At 38.5% G+C, this 15,213-nt stretch overlaps 1 protein-coding gene across 6 annotated transcripts in view; it reads left to right on the forward strand.

The window, feature by feature from the left end:
- The window catches only part of Kiaa0825 (KIAA0825 ortholog), a 441,346-nt gene that overhangs the window by 281,868 nt on the left and 144,265 nt on the right, over positions 1 to 15,213 (forward strand). Inside the window, exon 20 of one of the 6 annotated variants that reach the window (XM_076551989.1) lies at positions 11,257 to 12,457. The exons of the other annotated variants lie outside the window; for them this stretch is intronic. Coding sequence (XP_076408104.1) covers positions 11,257 to 11,350 — 94 coding nt within the window. The 3' untranslated portion in view covers positions 11,351 to 12,457. Of the gene's footprint in view, positions 1 to 11,256; positions 12,458 to 15,213 lie in introns of those variants that run through there. 6 annotated transcript variants of the gene reach the window in all.

Here is a 15,213-nt window from a genome sequence, read left to right on the forward strand (position 1 = left end):
AAAGAGTTTTGATATCTGATTTTTTTTGTAGTTCATTGGTTTCCACTTTCCAATGACAATTATCTCAAAGTTGTGGAAATTAGGGATGAAATTAATAAAAATTTAGTCTTGAAGACACTAAATGCAGGATTCATCTCTCACAAGCTTTTTGGATTTTCTGCCTGCTCAAAAAAAATTTAAATAATATTTAGATGGTAAGATGCCCATTGTTTGGTTGGAATTCATAGTAGTAAGTTTAGTAATGGAATTCATAAGTGACAATCACTTGTAACAGTGTTCTGTGATAAAAAGCTTGCTTTTCTAGGAAGTGCATGTATTATCATTTTGTGGCAATTACCTTTGCCTACTCTGCAGCCAGACTGCTTAGGTTCAAATTGCAGGCCTACTGTCTTCCAGTCATATGATATTGACAGCCAACCCTTTAAGATCTCAACTTTCCAATCTACGAAATGAAGCTTCTTTGTAGTAGTATTTAAGTGATGATGTGGATTACTAAATAAAGGAGTTCAAATGGTGCCCAGCTCAAAGTAATACTGTGTAAGTGGTTATTTAAAGTAGAGTAGCCAGGGAAGGCATCCATGAGCAAGTGTGAAACTTGAAAAGCAACTCATGAGTGTCTCTGAATCAGTTTCCCATAGCTCTATAATTTGCCTAATTATGACTGAAATGAATGAGTGAGGGGAGTGAAGGACATGGGGAGGAATGGAAGACAGCTGTGAGTGTGACTGATTTTGTGTGGTAAAAAAGTCTGTGCAAGAGTGTTGAGTTTGAAGGATGTGCTCAAACTTGCACTTCAAACACTCCCTAATCTCAAAGAACAGGCTCAATGGATCTAACGAGTGGAAATACAATTGAGAAGACTGCCATGGTCCCAGCTGGATTTGGGTTGATGTTAGGTGGATGTTGGTATCTCTTTTGAAGGTATTAAATTAAACAACAGGAAACACAGCTCAAGGGATTATGGAGAGAAAGGTGTAAAAGCTGCAAAGCAGAGTGTTCCTCAAGATTTTGCTTTAAGTAACCACAAGAACAATGTGATGTACAGAGATCAGGAACCAAGAAGAAGGTTGAGGAGGTGGTGGGACAAGAATTGGAGATAGTAGCCTTGATATGGCTTCAAGGCAGTTAATGGAGCAGGATACTGAATTGGAGGCAGTGCATTAAGGCATAGGGACTTTAACGTCTAGAAGCTCAGAGCAGGGCACTGGGAAAGCATGATCAGTAGCAGAGAAAGCCTACCACGAGAATGTGGCACCAGGAGAGATTCTCAGGAAATAAAGCAGTGATGGAGTACAGGGTTGCATCCTGGAGTGCCCTCTTTCTATCACCTACATGACAACACTCACAGCCAATTCCCGGCTTCAGGCATTGCTTTCTCCTGATTTCCTTTACATTTTGACTCCTCAGTATGAATGCTGGCTTCGCCATCTGCTGACACACACTTTGCTTCTCTCTTGGTTTCTCGTGGGACTGACCCACATAAGCTTTGTGAGAACTCACAGTGAAGTACAGAGATGAAACCCCTCTCCAGTCTCCAATCTTTTCTTTCCCGTGCTGTCAGTGTTCCTAGCTGGACTGGGTTCATCTAGATCTCCCCACCTCCCACAGACCCCAGCCTGCATATTTCTTGTACTTAATGTTATTGTTATTAGTAATTGTTGACTTTCTTGTAAGTACCAGGTGGTGGTGGTAGCAATGATGATGGCGGTGATGATGATGATGATGATGGTGATGACAACCATAGCATATGAAGACTCACTCTGTTCCTGGTCTTTTGAGTCTGGGTTTTTCTCTTAAAGTAAAATTTGCATCTGCCTTCTCAGAGTTCAGACTGTCATACAGCCCTCCTTATCCAATTCTCCAGCCATCAGGGGAAGGGCTATGAATCATTCTCCTGAGTTTGTCAAAGGCACACGTGTATTTTCTATGGGCAATTCTTATACTTATACAGTTATTAATCTTCATGATAAATTATGGGTCAAATGTGTTTTTTTATGTAGTTTGGGCCCATCATGCCATATTAATGTTCTTCCAGTGATAAAATGCATCCTAAGTTCTTAATAAGTAATTTACTAGTCAAATTTCAGGATATAACCTGTTTATAGCCAAGGAATTGCTTTGGTTATTTGTCAGTATCATTTCTAACTTTATATTTATCCAAAGGTAGTCATAAATGTTTATATATCATCAAGAACAGACACAATTAATAATCATGAATCTATATTTAAATTTCTTGAAATAAACAAACTGGGTATTTGTAACAAAATTATTTATATTTTCATTTATTGGCTCATTTTTACCTGTGACTAGAGCTTTGTGTAAATTCTCTTACTTTCTGAGTCCATATATCCAAAATTGTATTCCATTGTAGGAAAAGGTACTATATAGAATGTTTAGGTTCATATTTTATAAAAACAACACTTTAAAAAAAAGTTTTTATAAAGAAGCAGTCTGCTTTTAAACACTAATATTTCAGATGTGAGACTTAGCGATGACACTCAATTGGCATGGTGGGTAAGGATAAACTGGAGGTTTTTATGAGGAGATGACACTGACACAGAACCATTTGATTATAATTCTTAAAAAGTGGAAAATGTTTGCAAGCACAGTCCATGTTTTAAGAACACGTGCTTGTTTATTCTCTCACCTTTACTGCGTGATCACCCTGAGAGGACTCCTATTGCGATCCCTCCTTTACAGATTAAGATGTCACGGTTTAGGAAGGTCGCTTAAGGTCTAGGTGCTAGTGAGAGACATCTGACCCTGTCATTCTGACTCCAAATCTAGGTCTCTGTCCCCGGCCCCACATCGCCTTGTATTTCCTATGGCAAATCACCTTGCAGTTATATTCCTGTCGTCATGGGATGCAGTGTAGATGGCAGGAAGCAGAGTTTTTAGCGTTTGTCTTGGTTTGCTGGATGTGTATGAGCTGATTTACAGCACAGTTGAGTGCTGAGCAGTGTGTGCTGTCACAGAAGTGAACTTCGGAGAACTGAAGTCACAGACGCATTTCATCACAGATCTCAAGGCAGTCTACATGCGCGCAGCTGAAACGGCTCAGTGAGGAAAGTGCTTACCGCACAGCGTGAAGCCCTGAGTTCAAGGCTTCGCGTTCAAGCAGAGCATAGTGGAACACATTTATAATTCCAGTACTGTAGAGGAGGTGGCTTACTGGGCAGCAAATATAGCCTAATCAGAAAGTTCCAGGTGAGTAAGAGAATGTCTCCAAAACAAGTCTGATGGCTCCTGAAGAATGACAGCCAAGGTTGTCTTCTGGCCTCCACACACATGCACACACGACTGTGCACTCATACTACACACATGTGCAACCTTCCATACAAACATACACATGACTACAAGTGTAAACACATACACATGCACACATGACTGTACACTCATACTACACACATGTGCCACCTTCCATACAAACACACACATGACTACAAGTGTAAACACACACACATGCACACACAACTGTGCACTCATACTATACACATGTGCAACCTTCCATACAAACATACACATGACTACAAGTGTAAACACACACACATGCACACATGACTGTGCACTCATACTACACACATGTGCCACCTTCCATACAAACATACACATGACTACAAGTGTAAACACACACACATGCACACACGACTGTGCACTCATACTACACACATGTGCAACCTTCCGTACAAACATACACATGACTACAAGTGTAAACACACACACATGCACACACGACTGTACACTCATATTACACACATGTTCAACTTTCCATACAAACATACACATGCATACAAGTGTAAACACACACACATGCACACACACACACACATACACACACACACACACACACACACACACACACACAACTGTCTTTTGCAGGACATGGTGTCCCACACCTCTAATCTCAGCACTTGAAGCCAAAGCAGGAGAGTTGTTATGAGCCAGCCTGGTCTACATGGTAATACCTTAACTCACAACCATAACACAACAACAGCAACAGAAAGTGAGGCTTTTACTCCACAGAGGTCTAAGAATATATAACCAGTTGTTGAGTGTAAGGTGACTTCTCTGTACACACGGTGAACATTTTCCTTCCTTTTATTCGGTGCTTCTTTCAAAAATTATTTATTTTGTCATTTCAAGAAAGTGAAGAAGACATATTGCCCCACCTCAGAGGCCAATAAGGCCTCCATAAGAAAAGTGGAGAGTGTGGGTTCTGTGTCTTTCAGACCCTGCCCCCTAGGGAGCATCTCACAGGCCTCCAGGATATGCGCATACTTGCCAGCCAGTCTTGGGAGGCCATTGCCATGGCTGAACGCTGAGGTCAGTTGAGATCTGTGGTCTTCACTGTAGGTTATTGTGATGAAGCAAGTTGGAAAGCAGTAAATGGAGCAGTGTTCCCTTCTCAGTAGTCCCTGCAGTGTTTCATGTGTTTGAGGGTTCTTATTAGCGTGTGAGTGTGTGTGTGTGTGTGTGTGTGTGTGTTGGAAAATATCATATATAAATGAGTATTTTTAATAAAAAAATATTTCAGGAGGTTCAGTAGCAAAACCTGGACTAAAACATGTAATATTTATGTCTTAGACTAGAATAACAGTTGTTGTATAAAAGTAAAAGTTTAGAAATTCATAACTGCTTATGAGTATAATATAACATAATATAATATATAGCTTTCATAATTTGTCATATTTTACTTTCAACACAAACTTCTTAGTGTGGAATATAAAAGTCATATTTAACAAGAGAAGAAAACATGTTTTATAAGCAAAAGCTGCCATGTGGTTTCACTTTAAAAAATTAAGAACAATTTTCTTTAGAGAAACTCAAAATACATTTCTTTGCTCAATTTTATCACTGAATTTTTTTTTTAAGTAGTACATTTACCAGTGAATTTGAAAAAGCTACGTGTGCTTTGACATACAGCAGCCAGTCTCAGATACTAAAGAGCGATGCAGTCCTAACAATAAAGTTTAAGGAATAAAACAATGTGGCATGTATTTAATGACCTTTAAAATGTGATGATACATTATGTCAGGTCCTTGAAGCTGTCCAGTGGTACAGAGACATCCATTGTCCTGTAAGCCAGACATGGTGTGACCTAGAGAAACAATAATTAATACAACTGGAATTATATAGTCGAGAATAAATTAAGTTTAAGGATTGTAATTTATATCACATATTGAATATTTATATTCCCCTTCTATTGCAGTGGTTTAGTCAGGGTTTGAAAGCCACAGAGCTCTGAGATGGTAGTGGATTACAAAAGTTACGTTCACCAGCCTGTCCCTTTCTCATGCTCAGTAATTAAACATGGCTACGGGCATTTTCATCCACAGAGACTTACCAACTGCTATAGCATTCAGCATTTATAGAAGAGCTTCTACACCTGCTTTTTTTTTTTTAATGAAATAACCACATATCACAGCAGCTCGAAATGTTTTCTTTTTTTAAAAAAAGTTTACCTCTAGGCTTTTGTTTTTTAGCAGATACAAAGCAACTATCATTAGCCCACCATCCGTTTTAATTTGAAATCCTAAGAACAAAAGTCATTAATAAGTCCTTTGTTATGGGTTTTAAAAAGAAGACGCCTTTTTAGTATTTGTATGTCATCATGCCAGGCCTCGAAAATTAGGCTAATTTATTATTTAAAACACTGGTGGGATTCCTAATTGCATTCATCATTAGATATGACACGTTTAGAACTGAGAACCATATCCAGTGAGAATTTTCCAGTTTGAATTTTGAAATAAAAATATTTTTCAAGAGATCCCTAGCTATTGCCTGTTACCATGGTAACAGTCCTATTTGTCTGAGAGCTCTGTCCGCTGCCAATGAGAGAGAGAGCAACGTCAACTAAACATACGAATACATCAAAGACAAATTCATATGCTCAATCTGATCAGCTCAATTAATGTAAGAACAGAAGCTGAAGGAGGTTAAAAGAGGGCACCCATTCAGGAGAGATGAAGCCCCTTTTAGCAGAATACACACGCCGGCCTTTTGGGGGAGGGATTTAGCACACTGTCAAAAACATTATCAGAGAGAGAAAGTAGTAGGCCTCCTACACCTACCAGATATGAAGCTGTCAGACAAAGAACAGCACTATTCATTAAATGACACTTATTTTCTCCCACTTTACGAGAATACAGCGAACAAAACAAGCAGGGAGCAGCTGAGAAAGACACTTTTTTCTTTTGCTAGTGATGATAGACATGCAGCAATTATGGTGATAACTAAGGAATACTAAACAAGAGGCCAACCTCCATTCTGTTTATCACCTTAAATTTTATGTTACTAAATTTGCATGCATCTCCTGTTTTGTTGTATTATTTTTGTCAAAGAGAAATTAGATGCCTTTGTTTTTAGCATAGTGCCTTGAGTTCGGTGCCGCACACCTCGAGACTCTGGATTCTCTCACTTTTCTTGTTAAATGGCCATAGCAAGTCGAAATGCTTTTGAATAAGACGTGGCCAGGGCACAGCCCAGCTGCTCTGACGGAGGTGTTCTGTGGCGCTGCTGCACATTTCCTGGATACAGCAAGGTTGCATTAACTGCCGCCTCTGCTCTCATGCTCCATTTTACACAGTGCAGTGTGTTACGTGGGTATCTGTCTGAGCTTCACGCATCCGCGTTTTGCAGCTGTAGGTGGTACATAGGAGAAAAACCTTCTTCTGGGATCTGTAACAGGTGCAGCTAAGAGTTCCCCTGGGGTTGTTGCCTTTTAGGAATCTTACGCTTAAACCATGATGATCTGATTTAAGGCCCATTATCAATAGGCTGCGCCCTACGTCTGATGATCGTGGACTGATTGATACTGACTCTGCGGCCATGTGCTCTGTAATGTGCTGTCAGGAAATGCTGACAGACGCAATGAAAGAACAATAAATGTGGGGCGGCCATAATGTAAAGGTCCGGCGCGGCTGTATGAAAACTGATAGCTGGGATATTGCCTCCTATGTCACCGTACACACCAGTCCCGTTGAGAGTTTAGCTGGTGAGTGAATTAAAATGGTCTCCTGATACCCAGAAGGGGCATGGGGGGAAAAATTCTTCATTTAAAGAATTGCCGACTTTGCCAAAACATTTTTTCATAAGAAAAGAGTCAAGATTAAAAACAAAAAATACCCTTGTACTCAAAAGTCTGGGCAGCCTGGCACATCTGAAAAAGTATTGATTAAAAATCAACACACAAAAGAGCACTGTGTCTACTTTTTATGATACTTAATCCATTTGTATAAAATTGCATGACAAGACATTTCAGTAGCATTCCTTCCTTAAATGTGTGGCACCTGATACTTTTTTTTTTATTTTTTTCAATTCTTGATCTTCAAATGTCTACATGAATCTGGCTGGCATTTTGCCAGTCCAGGTTTTTAACAAGTGACTAGGATGAGAAATCAATTTATTCATAGCAGATTATTCTCTTCTCTTACTTAAAATATAGCTCTCACAGTTAGCTTGGACTGTAACTTAATTCCTTATCTGCCACTTTTCACTTACATATTATTTTATACATACCTTTTGTATTATTACATACCACCTGGAAAATCATAGTATTTAAAGATATAGTCAACATTTCAAGATTGATGTCTCAAACAACAAAGATTCCTAATATGTTCTAACACATTATTTTGTCCCAAATGTAAAATAACCAATTATTATATTGCTTTGAAAGAACACAAAAGTTGATGTTTGTCCTTAAAATTTTTTATTTACTAAAAATATGTAAGGTGTAATAAATATTGATACATTTTTTAATGTTGAGCTTTTGGTGGTATCTGTATGCATTGGTATGGATTAAAGTGAAAGCTTCCTTAATATTTTGATTCATACCTTCGATTTAAAAAAGCAAACACTATTATCTTTGTTTACAAATTCTCTTTGGGACATACTTGAAACTCTGATTTGATTTAAAAAGGAAAATACTATTTTTAAAAATAATATGATGAGGTAAATTTAATTTTTGCTTCAAGTCTTTTTCTGGTATTAATTTGACGTATTTAATATGACATTCAAAAATAAAAATTTTAAATGAAACAATTTAAATGATATTTGAGGGATGTTATCTTCTGGGAGTTTACTGAAAAAATTATTGATAAAAATTTCATAACTATATTGTGTAAATTCAAGAGCATGACTTTAATACTACTATATCGTTGACAAAACAGATCAAGGCCTCATTATGATGATGTGCAAAGGCCTAGTTTAGAAGTCTTCTGTGGATCCTGTTTAGCACGCAAAATATTGACACAATAGACAATAATGGTTCCTTTGGAGCCATTAGGGCCCATCATGTCAGGGCGTGTGCAGGCATTTCCTAGCAGGTAGCGCACAGACTCATGTCATGATAAATCATAACAAGTCCAAAGGAATAATTATCATTTAATGGATTATAACATTCTTGGGAATTTCATAATTTATAATTTATTACATATAGAACATAGTATCACCAATGTGCATTTTAAATAATGCATTAATTTTATGCTATTAACAGCAAGCATTTTATGCATACATGCACCAAATTACATTATAAGCCAAGTAAACAAGCTAGATCACATGCAGTTATTCATACTTTTCCCTGTCTAGAAACTTAAGTCCATACTGGTTGTTATGAATATTCATAAAGAGCAATTCATTTTAAGCCTTATACCTTTCATGCTAAGAGTCAGCCAGAAGCAAATTTTTTTAGCACCCGTAGCCTCGACATTTGAAAGTAGATGCTCCTGGCGGAGAGAGCGACACTGACTGTATGGGGCAGGAGCAGTAGGGAGCACCCATCTAATTAGACCTTCTGTGTGGTCTGGCTAGCGAAGGCAGAACTCGGGATTTGTCCTAATGAAATCTTTTGAAAGAAACCTCATTCCCCTCAAAGTTTCAATTGTTTACCAAGTAAAGTCTTCTTCTTCTTCTTTTTTTTAATCTGCAAAGAAAAATTCTGTGGTAGTTGGAGATAATTCCTATTACCTGAATCTAAAAGATGAAGTGAGTGATGTTGGATTGGCTTGTAAAGAAAACATCATGCTTTCTCTATTCATGGGATAGTTTTATTGTGTTGAGATTAAAGACAGATAGAAATTGTATTATTCAATATGGCAAGGCATCGCCTTTCATAAAAAGAAATATTGTGTACAGTGAAAGCTTTGGCTCTTGAATACTTCCTGGAAAAATCTTATGTTCAGTTTTAGAGGTTATTAGTTTGCTATTTTGTGGGTCAGGAGCCATGCACAGGAATTTTGTCAAGAAGTTTTACTACTTAATGTTACTGTGAGACATTTAAGGAACATCACTTTAGAATTTTCATTTCAAATAGTATAAATTCAGCTTATTCTTCGGTTAAAAGCGTTCAAATCCCAACCAGATGATGCAGAAGGAAGGAAGCCATTCTCTTGCTGTCGTTAGCCACCCATTTAATCCCACTAGTCTTTTGAGATCTTGATGGCAAGCAATACCATACACTTCAAAACTAAGCAAAACTAACAAATGGGATAAAGCAAAGCCAAGACAAAATAATTACTGTGAGCTTACAAAGTCATTCTGACACAGAAAACTTCCTTTCCTCTTAGCATTAGTGACTTTCACGGCCCCAGACTGGGTCAGGCAGTTTCTGTGCCTGGCCCGCTTCTCTGGTATAACCATCTTGCACACTGGAGGTCACCCTTGCTACTTCCAAGTTTTCTACAATTACACAAAACAAAAGTGGGTCTTGTGTGTTTTCAATATGCACTACAGTTTTCGAGATATTTTGCCAAAAATATATGGATAGTCTGTGTCTTCCATGTATAGTTCGTCATATTAAATGCAATTAAGAAACCCATTATGAGAATCTTATGGTTGTCTGATTAAATAAGCGAACGACAGAAAGCTTTCAAAGTGAGCCCAGAAGCTTTCATTTCCTATGACATATAGATTTTGAAATTCCTTTCAGATTGTCACACAAAATTCTAGGGACCTTGAATGTGTTGTTCATTCAATAGTTTGTCAGATCTATGTTTACTACCTCATCCTGGGTATAACACTGTTACTGCTTATGGTTTATGGTAGATTACTTCTGCGGTAATATTTTTCACACTTTATTGTAGTATTCTGAATAGTTGACCATGTTCTACTGTTTTATTCATACCACATTAGTTCTATGTTTTTGTGTTCATTGAAAACAAAATATAACGATATAATATTACTAAGATTACAATTTCTCAAAAAACAGATTACAATTTCTTTTTTAAAATCTACTTATTAACAGTGTGTGTGTGTGTGTGTGTGTGTGTGTGTGAGCGCGCGCGCGCGCGCTCTTATATACTTATTGATGAAACCCTGGCTTGAGTGTCTAAGTCCACAGGGAGACATAAAACTGAGGAGTGGTACATTTGGTCTACATCCTGAAGCAATTTACACTAAGGGCAAAGATAGACTGTGGTTGTGTTTTGGCAAGAAGAATGGGAAAATTGGACATTTGTCATGTGGCATTGTTAAAAACAAAAACAAGGGGCAAAATTTCAGGTGCTTTTTAACACCAACAGAAAAAGAGAAAGATCACAAAATAAAAATGCATTTTAGGTGTTTTTCTGAAAGTATGAATAAGAAAAACATGAATATTTGTGATACACATTAACTTATTATAAACAGCCCCTTCTCTTTCTCACACCTTTAAATATATCATTAAAATACATATACTCAATTTCATCAAAGCTTAGCAAGATATACCTGTTATCTCTCACAATGGTCATAGGTCAGATGTGAGATAAAATGTGGGAAGATGACCTTAAAGATTTGTATGAGGTAACAAAATCAAGGGAGCAGAGGGCAGGTTCACTGTCACATCCTCAGTTAAACAGAAGTCTGAATGTAGCTCATGATATTTGTCTACTAACAAAGCTGCTCGCCGGCCTTCTGTGCTATTGATACTGTGTGAGGCTCCATCTTCTCTCCTGGTGGATGTCTGTTTAGCGTTCGTTGGAATCAGTGGGCTATGCAGCAAGGTCAGGATGCTCGTCATGTACAGAGAGCGTAGCCCAGAAAACACCTTTTTCTCCTTCCTTCTGAGACATGACTGGCCTCTCCCTGAAATCTCTCTCTTCAGGCTTATCATCTGACTTGTTGAAGGCTCAACACTATTTCTCCAAAGCCTTTCTCAATTGTTCCTGCATTCACACATACCTCTCTTTCCAAAGAGTATCAACATTGAGTTTATCACTTTTTTGGATTTAATACATGCATTTTTAAGTTTTTAAGCAGAACTATGTTTTTCACTGTTCTCAGCCAGTACGTTTGTGTGAGCAGTTGTGGCAAGAGCTGTTCTTTTATCCTGGAATCTTCACTGCACCAAGGACATGGTTGTGAACAGCTGGAATAATCTCTCCTCGCCTTCCCTGAACTCCTGAGCACCTCCTTGGTATAACTTCATGACCCCTATCACTTCATACTTTGAATTACAGTTATTGGAGAATGGTTGATTTCCTTTGCTAAGATGAAAATCTCTTGAACACAGAACTATGTCTTATGCATCCCACAACATCAGCAGCAGAACTCATAGTCTGTCTCCAACTAAAAGCATCAGCTCCTTGGGGATAGGAATGTGCCTCAGGTGACAGAGTGCTCGCCTAACATGCAGAAAGCCCTGGGTTCAAACCGTAAGACTGTGTATACCAGGTATAGTGCTGCATGCTTACAGTCCCAATACTCAGGTCATCCTTGGCTAGATAGTAAGTTCAAAGCTAGCCTGGGATACATGAAACTCTGTCTCAAAAACATTAAAAGAAAAACTCAGCAAATTAACTATTTATTAAATACTTCAATAAGCACACGATGATAGTTGTCAAGGATGCTGCAACAGAGAGTACTGTGTTTATTCCATCATGAAGCTACGATACAGTGGGTAACAGAGAACGCGCATGACTAATAGCCAGGAGACCAGAAGAGGGCTAATGCAGCCATTCTCTGAGTGGTGGCTGGGGATGGACACAGTCACTCTCAAGCCTCCAGCAGAGGTTTGGCGCTGTGATACAGCTGCCTTGGTTCTAACTTCAGTGAGTCTGTGGCAGTGTCTCCTCCGGGTGGAGGGAAACCCTGAATGGGAGGCTTTCATCAGGTCTTCCCATCATAAGGGGCAATGTCTGCAGACCTCCTAGCTGGCACTGCAGAGCAGAGGTCAGGCTAGATGGAAGGAGACCTTGCAAGTGCTGGCTCCATACTTGTTGAAGGAATGAGTGAAGGAATTAATGAATACAGGCAATGGTGCTTGCTTATTTTTTTTTTGAGGGAGCAAATAAAATAATAAACAACCCATACTAAAACCCAAACGTTCTTTATATTCAACTGAGAACTTTGAATTCTTATTTAGACTGATTCATAAATCTTTTCTAGAGAATACTTGTGTTTATATTTATCTATAAGAATCTATGTACTATTATGCTTTAAATATCATCAACAGCAAAACAACAAAATAAATTCCATTTATTTCAGGAATTTGGTATTTATGTTCACTTTAGTCCTGTGGCTGCCTGATCTTTAAAACTCATACTAGATTCAAAGATCTCAGATAGGTAGGCTCCATTTAATCCCTCCCCCCAAAAGTGTTTTCATTCTAATTTTTATTTATCTTAGGTTAGAAATAAGCTTCCACATATGATAGATCTGAAGTGCTACGTTATGTTCCAGGACTCCTGGAGTGACGACTGCCTCTGCAGTGTCAGAGGTCGGACGGTCTTGCTTTTAGCAGACACTTGGTAAATGTCGGTTGAATTTCACTTCACTTTCCCATGAACCATGCCTGGAAGTGCCTGTGTTGAGCAATATTGAAAGATTTACTACGGAAAAATCCCTTGAAATCTCCAGTCAGACACTCTTAAATAATTTCCTATAGTACTTATGGTATAATCAACAGTAATTTTATTCTTAGACACTCACTGAAGAAGTATCTCTAGAGTTTAATCAGTAAGGATTTCCTGAAAGTTGGGTTAACAAAAAGTACAATAGAAAATTTTTTAAAAAAGGAAAGGAAAGGACTGGTCCAGCTTCCTGTTATGATGGACCATTGTTTAGATGTTGTACTATAGATGAATTTCTAAACAGTCTATTAAATAAGAGACACAGAGCCAAATACAGGGGTGAAAGCCATAGAGATCAGAGAAATAGTGAGAGCCACCAGCTGACCTTAGCTCACCACACCGCCATAGCTTCCCAAGAGAAGCAGCTTCTTCCTGTCTAACCTACGCCTTTATTGCCTTGCTGTTCTGCCTTCTCATTGGCTCTTAGCCCAGCTACCTCACTTCCTTGTCACCATGATTGGCTGTTTCCTAGTGTGTCCTTGAACACACAGAGACTCTGCCTGCCATGTGATCGGATTAAGGGCATGTGCTACTACTGCCTGACTTTTGTTTATGGCTGGCTATGTCCTCTGATCTCCAGGCAAACTTTATTTATTAACATACAAATAAATTATCACCACATTTCAGCACAAATAAAATATCACCACATTGTACATGTTTGTCCCTCAGTGGTTCATGCACTGGAGGCTTCATCCTTCATCCTTAGTGTGAAAATAGGAAAGGAGGTGGAACCTTCCAAGACAGAGCTCTCTGCAGGTACCTAGGTTATTGAAGTTGCCACCCTGAAGACGATTAACATCTTTCTTGTTGGTTTCCACAATAATGAGTTACTACAGGGAGCAATGTTGACTCTTTCCACTCTCTGGCTTCCCACCTCTCCATCTGGTTGTTCATACATGCATTCCTTCCACAATGCTATCCACCATGACATCATAGTCAAGCAGATCACCACCAGAGCTGAGTAGGAATAGATTCCATCCTCTTTAACATCCAAAACTGTGAGCTAAGTAAGCTTTCTTCTTTGTACACTGCACATCATTGTTATAACAATAGTAAAAAGACTAACATCCCATTCTGAACAGAAAAGATGAAAATATCATCTACCCATTATAAGAGCTAAATCAGACAGGGCTCGATACAGCCCCAGAAGAAGCCCATCTCTCATTTATGCTGGGGCAAGTATAGTTTAATTTGAGAACTAGAATGGACCTGGAATTTGTGGAATTCGAAACTTCCTCTAAATGAGTGAAGTTTCTAGGGCTGGTTCTCAGCACAGAGCAAATGATGGGAAAGATTGAAATACTGAACAAGTTCCTGACAGTCTGGAAGACCACCAACAAAATCCTTGGCTGAAGTAGCAAATAAGGCTGGAAAGACAGGTTAGAACAGAATTCCAGAGCCTGGTGTGGGGTGGTGCAAAATTTACTTCTAGCTATTGGAGGCAGAGGCAGGTGGATCTCTGTGAGTTGGAAGCCAACCTGGTCCATTTAGCAAGTTCTAGGCTAGCCAGAGCTATGTGGTAAGACTTTATATCAAAAAACAAACAACAGTAACTAAATAACTAAATAAATAGCAAGTCACAGCAGGCCTTGCCATTTATATAGTAAAGACTATCCTTTTTAGTCCTTAGGTGTTGTGAAACAGTGACCAGGCAAACAGCCTTTTTAGAATTTGAATTCAAAAACCCTATCAGTTGTAAGGACATCATGTAAGAAGGAGGCAGGAAAGGCTTTGCTGAGATACTTTAATGTCAAGGCTCCAGTTAGGAGCAGAGTCAAGACATGGCTTCAGTCTGTCTGGCCAGGGGAAGAAGAAAGACCTTTCTAATGCATGGTACTTTAAGTAGACTGTTGCTGATTGTTCTCCTTTCTTCCCAAATCTGCAGCTCCCTCCTCCTACTAAGTATTTGTTAATAGAAAGGAGAGTTAGTTTGTGACTCTCAGTAGTAAATAAAGGAATAAACACTCTGCAATTTTGAAGAAAATTTATTTAAGATTTAACAAAATCTGTTAAACTCGTTGTCCATATTGCAAAAGAGTGAGTAGCACCTGTCAGTCATCTATAAAAGTATTCCAGATACATAAACTGCAGCCCCATCATGCACCTAATTCAGAACACCTAGAATGAGGTCAAGGTATCGCCATTTGTAATCATCTCTATACAGATTTGGATGCAGAATGAAGTCTGAGAACTCTTATGCAATTTTTCTTCCTATTGAGCTTTCTTCCCTTATTACTAAGGCAATTAATCACATGAAAAATTTATGGAAATGACTGGTGGCTACAGTATTCAGCCTTAAGGATTGGTATCAGTATTGTTAATGTCTTTGATAATTCCCCTTTAATGCTTCTGAATTTTCTCAAAATGGTCCAACAAAGGCTATCAAGAG

Source organism: Peromyscus maniculatus, chromosome 15 (genome assembly GCF_049852395.1).
Source record: "Peromyscus maniculatus bairdii isolate BWxNUB_F1_BW_parent chromosome 15, HU_Pman_BW_mat_3.1, whole genome shotgun sequence".
NCBI lineage: Eukaryota > Metazoa > Chordata > Mammalia > Rodentia > Cricetidae > Peromyscus > Peromyscus maniculatus.